Here is a 15,776-nt window from a genome sequence, read left to right on the forward strand (position 1 = left end):
ATAATAGCAGTTTTGAAACCAAAGAAAGACCCAACACTGGCCGCCAGCTATAGACCAATTTCTTTCCTCTCCGTGTGTTACAAATTCCTTGAGAGGCTGCTTCTGTCACGTATTTCTCCTCTTACAGAGAAATTCCTATCACCCGCCCAAACTGGTTTCCACCCAGGAAGATCTACCTGCGAACAAGCCCTGGCCCTCTCAACTTACATTGAAAATGGATTCCAGAAGAATTTAAAGACGGGTGCTGTCTTTGTTGATCTCACAGCAGCCTATGACACGGTCTGGCACCGTGGTCTCCTAGTCAAGATCTCAAGATGCCTGCCTCCATGGGTGGCCAACACTGTATCATTTCTTCTCCAAAACAGAAGATTCCGGGTGCATCTGGGTGACAAGTCTAGCAGATGGAGACTTGTCTCAAGTGGCCTCCCCCAGGGCTCTGTTCTGGCTCCTACGCTATTTAATATTTACATCAATGACCTTCCAGAAACTTCTTCAAGGAAGTTCATCTACGCCGATGACATCTGCTGTGCAACTCAGGCATCCAAGTTCGACATTCTCGAGGAAACACTCACGAAAGACATGTCTCTGATATCTGATTATTGTAAAAAATGGCGACTAATCCCTAGCACTGCAAAAATAGTATCATCTATTTTCCATCTACACCATGCCTAGGCCTCGCATGAGCTTAATGTGCAGCTTGGCAATACGAGAATCTGGCATGAAGCCCAGCCAGTCTATCTTGGCATTACTCTCGATCGCACTCTGTCATTTCACGAACATCTCATAAAAACTGCAGCAAAGGTGGGCGCTAGGAATAACATCATTGCAAGACTGGTCAGCTCCTCATGGGGCGCGAGCACTTCCACACTACGATCATCCTCTCTGGCATTATGCTATTCCACTGCAGAATACTGTGCCCCAGTATGGTTCCGTAGCCCCCATGTCCACTTGGTCGATTCCAAATTATATTCCTCCATGAGGATAATTTCTGGAACCATCCGTTCCACCCCGGTTCCATGGCTGCCAGTTCTTAGCAACATCGCCCCGCCAGATATTCGTCGGGATGCGACATCATCTAAGTTCATTTCCCACGTCTACGCTCGACCGGACCTGCCAATATACGCGGATATCTTCGCCCACCCTGTCCAACGCTTGATGTCTCATCACCCAATCTGGTCCCCTACGCCTACACTGAACTTCTCTGTTCCAGTCTCTTGGAAACAGAGTTGGCAGTCAGCTGAGGTCAAGAACAAACACCTCATCACAGACCCCTGCAAGCGTCAACCCGGCTTTGACCTAGCACGTTATGACTGGGCCCTCCTCAATCGCCATCGAACAGGCCATGGCCGGTGCACCGCTATGTTCCATCGCTGGGGAGCCAGAGACGACCCGAACTGCCCCTGCGGCTCCAGACAGACTATGACCCACATAGTCAACGACTGGCCACCTCTCCAGATTCAAAGGAGGTCTCGAAACTTTACATCAGGCTCGACCTGACCCTATTGACTGGGTACGGAAGAAGGGCAAACGCTAGAAGAAGAAGAAGCCAGTAAGACCAGGGAAAAGAAGCCTGTAGGTAAACCTGTGGAGTCCCCAGCAGTCTTGCTCTTTCCCACCTGTCCTAGTGAGAGATCCTGGACCTCAGCTCCTCAGGGCTCTCTGAGCTCTGTTCTGACTGCTTGCTTTCACTTGTGCTAAAGTGACAACTTGGGTTTGGCTTCCCCAGGAGATGCCTATCACACTGTAAGAACTAGACAGGTGGGCAGAGGAGATAGCATAATGGTTATGCAAACAGACTCTCATGCCTGAGGCTCCTAAGTCCCAGGTTCAATCCCCCCCACCACCATAAGCCAGAGCTGAGCAATGCTCTAGTGTTTCTCTGTGTGTGTGTGTGTCTCTCTCTCTAAATTTTGCTCAAAAATAAATAAATAAATAAATAAGGAATAAAGGCATGTTTTTTTAAAAAAAAAAAAAAAAAAACTAGATTGGTGCTTGGATTTGCAGGAAATCTTACCTGCCTGTGCAGTGAGAACTAATTCCAGTCATCAGTCATCTCCCAGCCACTTTGTCTAATAAATGAGACCATTTTTTATGATACTATTAGATGATATGTGGACTGTTCAAGTTAAAAGCTGTAGATTCCTAAACCAATACAGTAGGAAATGTATTGTGCTGTAGTAAATATTGGAACATTGTGTACCCAGCAGATTTCAGGACTAGCATACCTGGAGATTTCAGGGCCCTGGTGTACCAGAGCTGAGGGGTGCTCTGGTCTCTCTCATAAACTCATAAAGCACAACTAATTTATCTTAACAATGAAATGCCCACTAATTAGGAAATGTTAATAGTTTTTTTCCACTTTTTCTTTCTACTTTTATTTATTTTACAGGACAGAGAGAAATTGAGAGGGAAGGGGAGATAGACAGGGAGAGAGAAAGACGCTTGCAGACATGCTTCAAGGCTCATGAAGCATCTTCCTTGCAGGTGGGGAGTGGGGTCTCAAAGCGGACCCCTGCCCATGGAAGTACATGCTTTTTACCAAGTGAACCACTGCCCAGCCCTGGAAAGGTTATTTCTTTCACAGAAAAAAAAAAATTAGTACTCCTCTAACATTTCTGAAAAAGACCAGGTTACATAACTGAAGAAATAAACACAGTAGGGTAAATTAATCAAATGCAAAATAACCTAAAGTTATATAACTCATCACAATAGCAAGAAAGATCTGCTTTGAACTCTCATAAGTAAGGATGAAATTAATACTCACAGTCACTATACCCATGTGGTTTCTGACTTTTGGAATTTTCACATCTCTGTTTGCTTTTAGTTGTGCCATGGACATTAATCTGCACCAAAAATTCTATAAATCACCCCCAAAAGTGTGTGTATGTATGAAGGTGTTATTTTTCCTCCAAAATTTTGTTTTTGTTATCTTGCTTTAATAAACGAAGGCATAACAACACATTTAAGTTTGGAATAAAATCCACTGGAAAGCAAGTTAACTTTGCATTAAATGTTTTTCCTTCTCTCTCTCTCTTTGCAAGTTTCCATGTATTATGAAAGGCAGTTTCCGGTAAAAAAACAAAGAGTTGGGGTCAGGCGGTAGTGCAGCAGGTCAAGCGCACATAGCACAAAGCACGAGGCCCAGCTCAGGGATCCTGGTTCAAGCCCCGGCTCCCCACCTGCAGGGAGGTTGCCTCAAAAGCTATAAAGTAGGTCTGCAGGTATCTATCTTTCTCTCCTCCTCTCTGTCTTCCCCTCCTCTCTCCATTTCTCTCTGTCCTGTCCAATAATAATGATATCAATAACAATAACCACAACAATGACAACAAGGGCAACAAAAGGGAGAAAACAGCCTCCAGGAGCAGTGGATTCCTGGTGCAGGCACCGAGCCCCAGTAATAACCCTGGAAGCAAAAAAACAAACAAACAAACAAACAAAAAAAACCACACAAAGAATTAATAATAATAAAAAAAAGAAAACAAATAACTTTTGAGGCACTTTGCTTCTAAGGTAGCAAATCTGGGAACCCACAAAGGAAGGAGAACCTCCTCTTCCTGCACTTTAAGAAGGAAAGTCAATCCCTGAGCGGACAACCTCACCAATATGTCCTGGAACCCCACCTTTTCAGAGCCCCACCCCACTTAGGGGAAGATAGAAACAGGCTAGGGGTATGGATCAACCTACCAATGCCCGTGTCCAGTGAAGAAGCAATTAAAGAAGCCAGACCTTCTACCTACTGCACCCCATAATGATTCTGGGTCCATACTCCCAGAAGGATAAATAATAGGGAAGCAGGGGGCCGGGTGGTGGAAGAATGAGTTAAGGGCACCTGGTGTGATGCACAAGGACCGCCATAAGGATCCCGGTTCGAGTCCCCAGCACCCCACCTGCAGGGGGGCTGCTTCACGGGCGATGAAGCAGGTCTGCAGGTGTCTTTCTCTCCCCATCTCTGTCTTCCCCTCTCCTCTCTCGACTTCTCTCTGTCCTATCTAATGGAAATGACATCAAGGGCAACAAAAATGGTAAAAAAAAAAAAAAAAAAATGGCTTCCTGGAGCAATGGATTCGCAGTGCAGGCACAGAGCCCCAGTGACAACACTAGAGGGGATAAAAGAAAAGAATTAGGGAAGTTTCCAATGGAGGGGGTGGGATATGGGACTTGGGTGGTGGGAACTATGTAGAACTGTACCCCTCTTATCCTACGGTCTTGTTGATCATTATTAAATCAGTAATAATAATAAGGAACCTAAAACTTTTAACTTGAACAGTCCACGTATCATCTAACAGTCTCATAAAAAAATGATCTCATTTACTAGACAAGGTGGCTGGGAGATGACTGGAATTAGTTCTCACTGCACAGACAGGTAAGATTTCCTGCAAGTCCGAGCACCAATCTAGTGAATCCTCTAGTTTTGAAATGGGGATTCAGATGGTGGCACCCCTGACTGAGTGCACACATTAGTGTGTGTAAAGGCCAGGGTTCAAGCCCCCATTCCTCACCTGCAGCAGAAACATTTCAGCTGTGCATTAGGTCCGCAGGTGTCTTAATCTCCACTTATATCTATCTCTCCTTTCTCTCTCAATTTCTCTGTCCTATCAAATATAATGAAAAAAAAAAAAAAAGGAAAAAATGGCCTCCAAGAGCAGTGGATTAGTAGTGCCAGCATGGAGCCCTAGCAATAACCATGCTGGCAATTAAAAAAAATTTAAAAAGGTTTGTAATGCCATCCTTAATATGACATGGTTTAATGGTGGTGGTGAATATATTACAAATGTGCCTAAGCAGTTTTGGACCTATAACTATTTTTGCATCTATAACTCTGGGTTGTTACATTACATGAAAATATATGTGTACTTAATATACTTAAATACATGCACACTTAATATACTTCCAAGGAATTCTTCTATGATTTATGCCATATTGACTTAATATTAACTTAAATAATTTACAAATAAGTGCTCATTTTCCTAATAAAATGAATTGATGCACCACTGACTTTGAAGTCTTAAATGCCACCATTTTCTACCTGAGTTTTGAGTTGTGTTTGGGACAAATTCATATTATGTAATGTGAGACAGTTTTGAAATCAAGTTAGAGGAGTTACTAAATTTTTCGAAGAGTGTAAGAAGGGAAGGCATTAATTTTTCTTTTGAATACTGACCAAAGATTTTTATTCAGTGACTTTTTTTTTTAGGAAGATAGATTTCTTTCTTGTTTTTGTTTCTTTTGCTGCTATTTCAGTCTCCCTGCAAGCAATAAGTCTATTTAGACATTTCTGGTTTTCCTTTTTTTTTCTCATTATTTAGTCTATTATTTAGTCTATATAGGCTACATATTTATGTAGAATGGTGGTTGCCAGGAACTATGTGTGGGGAGGAAAAAACTAAGAGTTACTAGTCAATAGATACAAATTCTTAGTCAAGTAAACTCTAGAGATCTGTTGTATGAAGCTGTACCTCCCATGAACAGTGATATACTATCCAATTTAAAGTGCAAGAAGTTAGATCCTATGGTAAACGATCGCTCTAAAATAATTAAAAATAAAACAAAGTACAAATATATCTAGAGACACTTATTTGCATTTAGCCTTTGGATACAATCTTAATTTATTTCCTATGCTTATTTGTTTTCTGAGAATAATTTGCAGAAGACCTCCTTGGATGATATTCCATCAAATGTTTCCATTTTAGTTCTCTGTCCCTTGAAGTTGGAGGGTTTTCCTCACTATGGATTAAAAAGATGAGTTGTACCTTGAAAACTACTAAAACAGTCAACTAATGAAATAAAGACTATAGAGAGAAGCAGTAAGAAGAAGAAAATATCATTTTAAAACTCTGGCCTAGTATCATAGAGGCTCTTTAAAAGAAAGCTACAGGCTTCCCTGTAAGCAAGAATTAACCACTACATTATAGTTATTTAAAAAACAACATATATTTAAATATTTATTTATTCCTTTTTGTTGCCCCCCTTTTTTATTGTTGTAGTTATCATTGTTGTTCTTGATGTCGTCGTTGTTGGAGAGAAATGGAGGGAGGAAGGGAAGACAGAAGAGGGGGAGAGAAAGATAGACACCTGCAGACCTGCTTCACCGCTTGTGAAAAGACTCCCCTGTAGATGGGAAACTGGGGGCTTGAACTGGGATCCTTACGCCGGTCCTTGCGCTTTGTGCCACCTGAGCTTAACCCGCTGTGCTACAGCCCGACTCCCAAAAATAAACATATTTTACTCTATGAAATTTTAATGATTGGACTTTTCTAACTTAAGTATATAAATCCACGCTTTCGTGTATTTGGTATTTCACTTTAAGTCATTCCAAAAGTTTGATCTATGTTCTCATAGTCACAATAAACACATCGATAGCTGCTTCCACTGCAGAGGAAGCCAGAGTTGGTGTAAACGCACTTTCTGAGCTGCATTCTTACTAGTAAACTATCAGAATGTTTCATTCTTGCCCATTTGAGCTGCTGTAACCAAACATCATGAATTGTGTGGAATATGAACTATAGAAATTTATTCTCACGGTGATGGACACAGAGAAATCCAAGATCAAGTCACAGGAGACTCAGTGTCTGCAGAGAACCACTTCTGGATTCAGAACAACCATTTTTTGTGTGTGTGTGACCTCCTCACATAACAGAAAATAGGAGGAAGGGAGTTGGGCAGTAGTGCAGCAGGTTAAGCGCATGTGATGCAAAGCACAAGGACCTGCATAAGGACCCCGGTTTGAGCCCCTGGCTCTACACCTACCTGCAAGGGAGTCACTTCACAGGCAGTGAAGCAGGTCTGCAGATGTCTGTTTTTCTCTCCCCTTCTCTGTCTTCCCCCCTCCTCTCTTTATTTCTCTCTGTCCTATCCAACAATGACAACAATAATAACTACAACAAAAAAACAAAGGCCACAAAAGGGAATAAATAAATAAATAAATTTTAAATAGTTGAAAGAAAAAAGAAAAGAAAAGAAAATGGTAGGGAACTTTCTGAGAATTGTTCGGTCTGGGGCATAAACCCCACAGTATGAGGTCTCTCCCTTTCGGACCTTACCTTCCAAGAGCCCCAAAACTTAATACTAGATGGGGGGGGGTTAGGTTTCAAGTTATATATATATATATATATTTTTTTTTTTAGAGGATATATTTATACTGTGCCAACTTCAAACTTGTGTGAAGCCATAATACCATGCACATGCTCAAAGATACAACTGCATGTGAAAATAATTAACCATATAAATCACATTTTATCACTCTTACAGCATAGGTCAGGCAATGCTTTCCAACATTTAAATCAGAAAATAGCTAGTATTCTCCTCAAATTCCTTCTGTACCAATGTGCAGGAAAGCTAAATGTTTTCCTAAAAACAGAGTGAGAGTTTTCCAAATGAATTAAATCTAATTTGAACAGATGACAAGGAACTCTGATTTAGCAATTTTTCCACCTAGCTTATGAATAAATTTTAGTTAGTCTGACTTGTTTCAACTGAGAAAATATGAGAAGGACCATATGTTTTCTTTGACCCTATATACTCATGGTCTTCTGTAATTTGTAATTTATACATGTTTTACTCCAATCTGTAACTTCTAGAATTTTCCAAGGCATTTGGCAATTAGTAGATGCTCAGCAAATATTTATTCACTTAAATTTAAGATTGAGTGATTTTTTCCCTTCTAATCTTTATATAATGACTATAATTTTTAATTTTGATACATTATCATTTTTTTTTAAAAAGCATTCTGATTTGCCAGTGATGTGTGTGTGTGTTAAATTGCAGCCAGTGCTTTTCAGGGCTTCATGCCCCTGCAACAGCACTGCTCCCAAGTAGACTTTAAAAAAATTTTTTTTTAATATTTACTTATTCTTTTGTTGCCCTTATTGTTTTATTGTTGTAGTTATTATTGTTGTAGTTATTGATGTCGTAGTTGTTGGCTAGGACAGAGAGAAATTGAGAGAGGAGGGGAAGACAGAGGGGGAGAGAAAGACACCTGCAGACCTGCTTCACCACTTGTGAAGCGACTCCCCTGCAGGTGGGGAGCCAGGGGCTCGAACTGCAATCCTTCTGCCTATCCTTGCGCTTTGCGCCACGTGCACTTAACCTGGTGCACCACCACCTGACTCCCCACAGTAGACTTTTTTCTCCTCTCATTCACAGAGGGACAGAGGCAGAGGCAGAGAGAGATATCCCAATACTATTTTCCTGCTTGTGAAGATTCCTTTTGTGCTTGGTCCTCCCATGTGGTGGCTGCAGGCTTGACCCTGGCTCTTTGCACATGAGGAAATGTCAACTATCTCCCTTCCCCAAAATGTCATATTATTCACAGGTATATCTGTTTGTATCTGAGAAGAATTCTATTACACAAAACAGTGTCCTGCAATTTAATTCAATTCAATTCTGACACTAACTACCTAGGTTTGGCTTAAACCTCAGAGTTAATTAAGGGAGACTCTGTGTAACAAAAACTCCCATTTCAGACACCAGATTTAAATCCTATGTGTTTAAGAAAAGTATAGTTCTTCCACATTTTCTTCCATAAATTTTAGTTTCCGGTCTAATTTCTAGAGCTTTACTTCATTTTGATTTGACTTTGGTGTATGATGTTAAGTGGTGGTCTAGTTTTAGTTTTTTTACATGTGGCTGTCCACTCTTCCCAGCACCATCTGTTAAAGAGAGCTTCTTTATCCCATTGATTGGTTTTGGATCCTTTGTCATATATTGGGTGGTTGTATATGTGTGGGCTCATTTCTGGGCTTCTGATTCTGCTCCACTGATCCAAATGCCCATTTCTATCCCAGTACCATGCTGCTTTAATTATGAATGCTTTGTAGTGTAAACTGAAGTTGGTGAGTATGATTCCTCCACATTCTTCTGTTTTTATCATCCTCAGAAGTGCTTTGGTAATTCATGGCCTTTTGTGGTTCCACACAAATTTTTGGACAAGTTGTTCAATTTGCTTAAAATATGCCACTGAGATTTTGATAGGGATTGCATTAAAGCTGTAGATGGCTTTTGTTCGAGTGGCTATTTTAATACTGCTTAATCTTCCAATCCAGGGACAAGGAATGTTCTCCCACTTCTATGAGTCTTTCTCTGTTTCTTTCATCAATTCCTACAGTTTCTGTTGTAAAGGTCCTTCACCTCCTTCATGAGATTCACCCCAAGGTACTTTATCTTTTGGGCTTCAGTTGTAAATGGGGTTGAGCCTTTTATTTCCCTTTCCTCTGACTCCCTGCTTGTATACAGAAATGCCATGAATTTACATGAATTGATTTTGTATTCTGCTAGTCTACTGAATTCATTAAGTATTTGCAGTAGTTTACTGGCGGAGTCTTTGGGAGGCTTTCTAGGTATAATCTCATGTCATCAGCAAAGAGTGATAGTTTGATTTGTTCTTTTCCAATCTGTATGCCTTTGATATCTCTTTCTTGTCTGATTGAAGTGTTGAGGACCTTGAGAACTACATTGAGTAATAATGGAGGTAGTAGATATCCTTGTCTAGTTCTTGATTTTAAGGGGGAAAGCTTTGAGTTTTTCTCTATTTAGAATTATGTTAGCTGTGGGTTATTATGTTGAGGAATGGTCCTTCTATTCCCAGTTTCTGGAGGATCTTCATCACAAATGGGTGTTGGACCTTGTCAAATACTTTTTTGGAATCAACTGATATGACCATATGATTTTTACCTTTCTTTTTGTTAATATGATGAATTACACTGATTGATTTGCAGATTCTGAACCATCCCTGCTTCCCAAGGATGAATTCCATTTGATCCTGGTGAATTATTCTCTTGATATGTTGCTGATTCAATCTGTTAAGATCTTATTCAGGATCTTTGCATCATCATTACTTATTACATCAGTGTGTAAATCACACAATTGCTAAAGCCTAACACAGTTATCATTGGGGAATGGTGACAATTCCAAGGAAATCTTAAAAGGAACAATTTTGAAACAAATTGTAATGGAATAAAAGAAAATGAAATGAAATGTCTTATTTTATTTTATTTATTTATTCATTCCCTTTTGTTGCCCTTGTTATTTTATTGTTGTAGTTATGATTGTTATTGTCGGATAGGACAGAGAGAAATGGAGAGAGGAGGGAAAGACAGAGGGGGCAAAGAAAGACAACTGCAGACTTGCTTCACTGCTTGTGAAGCGACTCCCCTGCAGGTGGGGAGCCAGGGGCTCAAACTAGAATTCTTATGCTGGTCCTTGAGCTTTAGCGCCACCTGCGCTTAACCCACTGAGCTACCGCCAGACTCCCATGAAATGTCTTTAGAGGAAAATGAGATGGAAATGTCCCAGGGGCAAGGGAAGATAATGTAATGGTTATACATCATAAGAAGGGCCAATAACTAAAATATAAAAAGGACTCACTAAATTCAACAGTAAAAAACAACAACAACAACAAAAAAAAAAAACCAGCAACCTCATTAAAACTAGGGAGAGGATATGGACAGGATTCCCACCCACTAGGAGATCCAAAGTGTCAATGATCATATGAAGAACTGCTCAAAGTTACTGTGTATCAGAGAAACACAAATAGAGACAACCAGGAGATAGCACTATATGCTTTGGAGAATACCATCCATTAGAGAGGACAGAAATAACAAGTGCTCATGAAGATCTGGAGGAAAAGGAGCTCATTTGTACAATGGTTATACAAAAGACTTTCCTGCCTGAGACTTTGAGGTACCAGATCAATCTCTATACCACCATGTGCCAGAACTTAGCAGTGTCCTGATCTCTCTTTCTCTATTTATTTCCTTCACTAAAATATACATTTTAAAAAAACTGAAGAAGGTATCCCCTTTGCCTCATCTTTGAGAGAGACTGAAAGACAAAAAGATAGGTACAAATACCCAATGATTTCATTCATAGGTGAACTTAAGAAAAAAAGACATACGGGAAGTCCAAGGATTCCCACATAGACATGTTTCCATTTTATAACTAAAAAAAAAAAAAAAAAGAAAAGAAAAAAGAAACTAGGACATAAAAGTAAAATAGAAAGCTTGGACTGTGTGTACTGTATTGCACCAAAAAAAAAAAAAAAAGAAAGAAACAACAACAACAACAAAACTCTGGAGAAGGAGGATGGAGGAGGATTTGAAGTCCCAGTACATGATAGTTGAAAAGTGGGAGGTGAGAGTGCTTTGCAGACACATATCATGGGAACATGAGAAATTGCATGCATGTGTCAACAACGGTACTGTCATCCATTAACTGCCCTCTGCCCCCCTTTAAAGGATTTTTTACTATTAGTGATTTAATAGTGATCAACAAGATTGCAGGATAAGAGGGGTACAGTTCATACAGTTCATACAGTTCCCACCACCAGAGTATCATATCCCATCCCCTCCGCTGCGAGATTCCCTATTCTTTAGATACATAGAAGATTTTAAGGTAAAGATAAATCTTTAAAAATCAATCCCCCTGATGCCAAAAGAGAAAGAAAACTCCATTATGACACCTCCCCATTTTCCTAGAACACTTTCTCTAAAAACTCATAGTTGTGTTTTCTCAGTTTCTTTGAAAGATGGAAAACTCACTTAACCTCCAGTCAGTTTCCAGAAGTGATTTTCTCGGGACCCTTCAAGCTATCTTTCTGAAAAGAGAACATAAAGCAGAGTGGCACCTGTCTCTGAGACTTTAGCCTAACTGCCGACTCAAGTTCTAATGCTTGCTTACTGCAAAAACATGAGAAGTTTCCCTGAATGAAGAGAATTAACATGGATGCAAATGACTGGTTATGAAAAGTGTTGTCTTTGCACTCTTGTTACTTGATTTTCTAAAATCCACATCAAGTACAGTTCAATATTTATTTGAAAAGAAAGAAAAAAAGGGCTGGGGAGACAACATGACGGTTCAATCCCCAGAGCCACGATAAGCCAGAGCTGAATAGTGCTCTGGTCTTTCTCTACTTTCTTCTCTGTATCTTTCACAATAAAAGGAAATGAAATGAAGTCAAATAAAATTACATTGTTTAAAAGAAAAAAATATTGTCTCCATTTTGGGGGGAGATTTCAAATAGGTAAATTTTATTTTTAATTCACCCCCCCCCCAAAAAAAAAACCAACACTGCATTTTATTATTTTCCCCTATGGAATAGAAACACAATAATGTAGACCTCCACACTAACCAACACTGAAAACAGGTTATATTATCATGGCCTTGCTACACCAACTGACTTGACATAAAAGTGTGTATGGAATAGAACATAAGCAAGTGATAGGCACAGTAGTAATTCATACTGGATATATGGCCAAAATGGACTAAATATTTTGGATAGGCCATGTGTTGTAACCTTTATAATGATATTATTTAGTTACTACCACCATCTTGCAGGTAAGGAACTGAAGGCCATGCATGTATAGATGTTCAAGGTCCATTTCTAGAAGGAGAAAAAAATAGACCAGCCTCATTCCAGAGTTAGTCTTTGTCATCATTACTTGATCCCACTCACTTGTTATGAAGAAGGTCCTTAAACAATATGCCCATACTGATGGACTGGTTTCCTAATTACTGGGCTTGCTGTTGGATGAAGAGTGAGTTTAACCATAGGGGTTGTGTACAGTCATACTCTGTGGACAGGAAGGTATGCCCAAAGTTCAGATGACAAAACTGATTTTAAGCCACATTACAAAGCTATTTTCAAGATTATCTAGCTATCAAGTCAGAGCAGCAAGAGAAATCTAAAGCTATTCATTTTCATGACAGAAAACTTTCATTATGTGCAAACTCTTAGGTTTGGTCCCTAGTGGTGCTGCAATGTTTCAATTATGTTTTTAAATGAACTCTGCTAGTATAATATGATCAGCTTTGGAGTTGGAAATCCAAAGGGGAATACAGAAATGACCTCACTCAACAACGGTCTACGAGGAATTAGGACCCTTTCTGTTACAACAGTAATCAAAATAAAATTAAGTGTGTGTGGGGGGGGGAAGAACCAGTGAAAATGTAAGGCATGTTTCTCTTACTTCAGCATAAACAACAAATATGCCACAGATTTAACACGTTTTCACATGTATAAGATTGTGTCTGAGATTTCTTTCTTTTTTTTTTTCCTGATTTCTTTTCTTGGGCAACAAATTCTCTCAGACTATTATGTCAATTAAGCTCTGTACGCAAAAGTCATCTACCATCAGACTAAGCCTGGACACTGAGACTCTTAAGACTTACCTTTCGGTCCACATAATCTGACTGCACTTCCATTGTCTCCCTTTGCATTATCCTGATCCCTTCCCACTCCTAATAAAGTCTCTACTTAAAAAGCTTAGTAATTCCTAATTCCCAGTGAACGTTTGATCCCACTGCTCTACAACTTAATCACTGCTAAACTCTCTGAAGAGTCAGCATTCTGTATTCCCTTGGTAAAGCAATTAAGTTTGACTTTTTTCTGAGACTGTATTAGTGACATTTGAAAATCACACTTTCAAGGAAGTCACAAAGTTCTTGCCACTCTAAGCAATTTTGAACACTTCAAAGTCATATATATATATATATATATATATATATATATATATATATTCCCCAACACAATAAATTACTGGTGATATTATGAATATAATTGATGTTTTAAGTGACTCAACACACACACATATTACATTCTTTTTATAAAACATGCCTTTAAGGGAGTTGGCCAGTAGAGCAGTGGGTTAAGCGCATGTGGCGCAAAGCACAAGGACTGGCATAAGGATCCTGGTTGGAGCCCCTTGCTCCCCACCTTCAGGGAAGTCACTTTCTTTTTTTTTTAAATTTTTTAAATATTTATTTAATTTATTTATTCCCTTTTGTTGGCCTTGTTGTTTTATTGTTGTAGTTATTATTGTTGTTGTCGTTGTTGGATAGGACAGAGAGAAATGGAGAGAGGACGGGAAGACAGAGAGGAAGAGAGAAAGATAGACACCTGCAGACCTGCTTCACCGTCTGTGAAGCGACTCCCCTGCAGGTGGGGAGCCGGGGTTCGAACCGGGATCCTTATGCCAGTCCTTGTGCTTTGCGCCACCTGCGCTTAACCCGCTGCGCTACAGCCTGACTCCCAAGGGAAGTCGCTTTCACAAGTGGTTAAGCAGGTCTGCAGGTGTCTGTCTATCTTTCTCTCCCCCTCTCGGTCTTCCCCTCCTCTCTCCATTTCTCTCTGTCCTATCCAACAACAATGACATCAATAACAACAACAATAAAACAACAAGGGCAACAAAAGGAAATAAATAAATATTTAAAAATATTTTTAAAAAACATGCCTTTAAGTCATGACCAATGATGAAATGACAAGATAGTGGCATCATGCTCATTTATTATAGAAATAGTTCAAACCCATCAATTCACCTTACAATACAACAAACTAAGGTAACAGAGGAATAGCTCATCACGTAGTGTGCTGGCATTTCCTTGTCTATGTTTCAGATGTCAACCCACCACAGGAGAGTACCACGAAGGCGCCTAGGGCAGCTCTGTCTCTCCCTCTTTGTCTATTTTCCTATCTTGAATGAAAAAGGGAGCCTGGGCCAGGGGAAGTTAAGCACGTACAAGACTGGCAGAAAAAGGAACAGCTATATGTACAAATTAAGATTTGAACCACAAAATAGGAACTCAAGAATAACATCTTGATTTTAATGTCTCTTGGCACTACAGCTCCATATGGAGAACTTTCCAGAGCTAACTCTAAAACTCCTGCTCAACAAACAAATAAACAAACACCAAACTTACCTAATGTGGTGTCTTACCTTTTCCAGTTTGGAAAGAGCAAGGGAATAACAGTCTTTGGCTCTGAATTGCATGAATCTCATGTTGGCTGGGTGAGTCAGTTCTGTGATGATGCTGAGACTAGAAAACAACCTACATTTCAAAAATATATATACATATATATATTACTCTATCAATTTGAGATGGTATTCTTTAGAACAACATATTTATGAGTGAGTGATTCCTAGCCTTAGACATAAAACTAGACGCAATAATAACAGCAGGCAGCCCTGCATAAAATGCTCTGTGGAAACGGGAGAAAAATGAACCTCTATTTTCCAAAGAACAATTCAACCAACATGGTATCATTTGAGTTTATTAGACATTTTCTCTGCCCAATTATTAAACAGTGTAGGAGAAAAAAACTCATAAGCTGATGTAAGAAGTTACTAGGTTAATTTGTGGAAAATAAGAAAAAGGGAATTTATAACATTGAGTATACTGACTGGCAAATATCTCACATGGTGAACTTTATTGTCCATGATGGGAACCCTTTGGTCTTCTGAGACCCTCTGCTCTCAGAGAATATAATTTTAAATGGCATTTCTTGCTGCAATGAAATTCTGAGAGGAAATAGTTCAATTGAAATAGCATTTCTTTTAATAAAAGTGAAAGTTCAACTGCTATGTGTTGGCCTGAAACTTTTCACAAGTCCTATGCGTCTGCATTTTCTTGTTTCTGCACTCCCTCCAAGGAATGCACATATACAAACACTCTTAAGACTTTTGAATCTCAGAGAAATGGGATGAGTCAATACACCAGAAAATGCCTTATTTTTCTTGAACAGATCATGGTTCAGCTCCAGCGATTGCAGGTGCTGGCGACTGAACCTGGGGCCTCACACAGGGAAGACCCACGCACTGTCTCTGCATTACCACCGCCCTGGGCTCAGCAAATGCCTTTTAACTGTTGCTAAGGATCTGATCCTCACCTATGTGGTTTTTTTTTTAATTTTGCTTTCCCCCCCCCTTTTGTTGCCTTTGTTTTATTGTTGTTGTTGTTACTGATGTTGCCATCGTTGTTGGATAGGACAGAGAGAAATGGAGAGG

At 39.6% G+C, this 15,776-nt stretch overlaps 1 protein-coding gene across 5 annotated transcripts in view; it reads right to left on the bottom strand.

Moving 5' to 3' along the window:
- Positions 1–15,776, bottom strand: part of KCNT2 (potassium sodium-activated channel subfamily T member 2) — a 432,524-nt gene that overhangs the window by 48,568 nt on the left and 368,180 nt on the right. For 4 of the 5 annotated variants that reach the window (XM_060178487.1, XM_060178488.1, XM_007539739.3 and 1 more), the window contains one exon: positions 14,709–14,820. In XM_060178487.1, coding sequence (XP_060034470.1) covers positions 14,709–14,820 — 112 coding nt within the window. The remainder of the gene's footprint in view (positions 1–14,708; positions 14,821–15,776) is intronic. The other variant, XM_060178486.1, reaches the window with a different exon arrangement.

This window comes from Erinaceus europaeus, chromosome 19 (genome assembly GCF_950295315.1).
Source record: "Erinaceus europaeus chromosome 19, mEriEur2.1, whole genome shotgun sequence".
Taxonomy (NCBI): Eukaryota; Metazoa; Chordata; class Mammalia; order Eulipotyphla; family Erinaceidae; genus Erinaceus; species Erinaceus europaeus.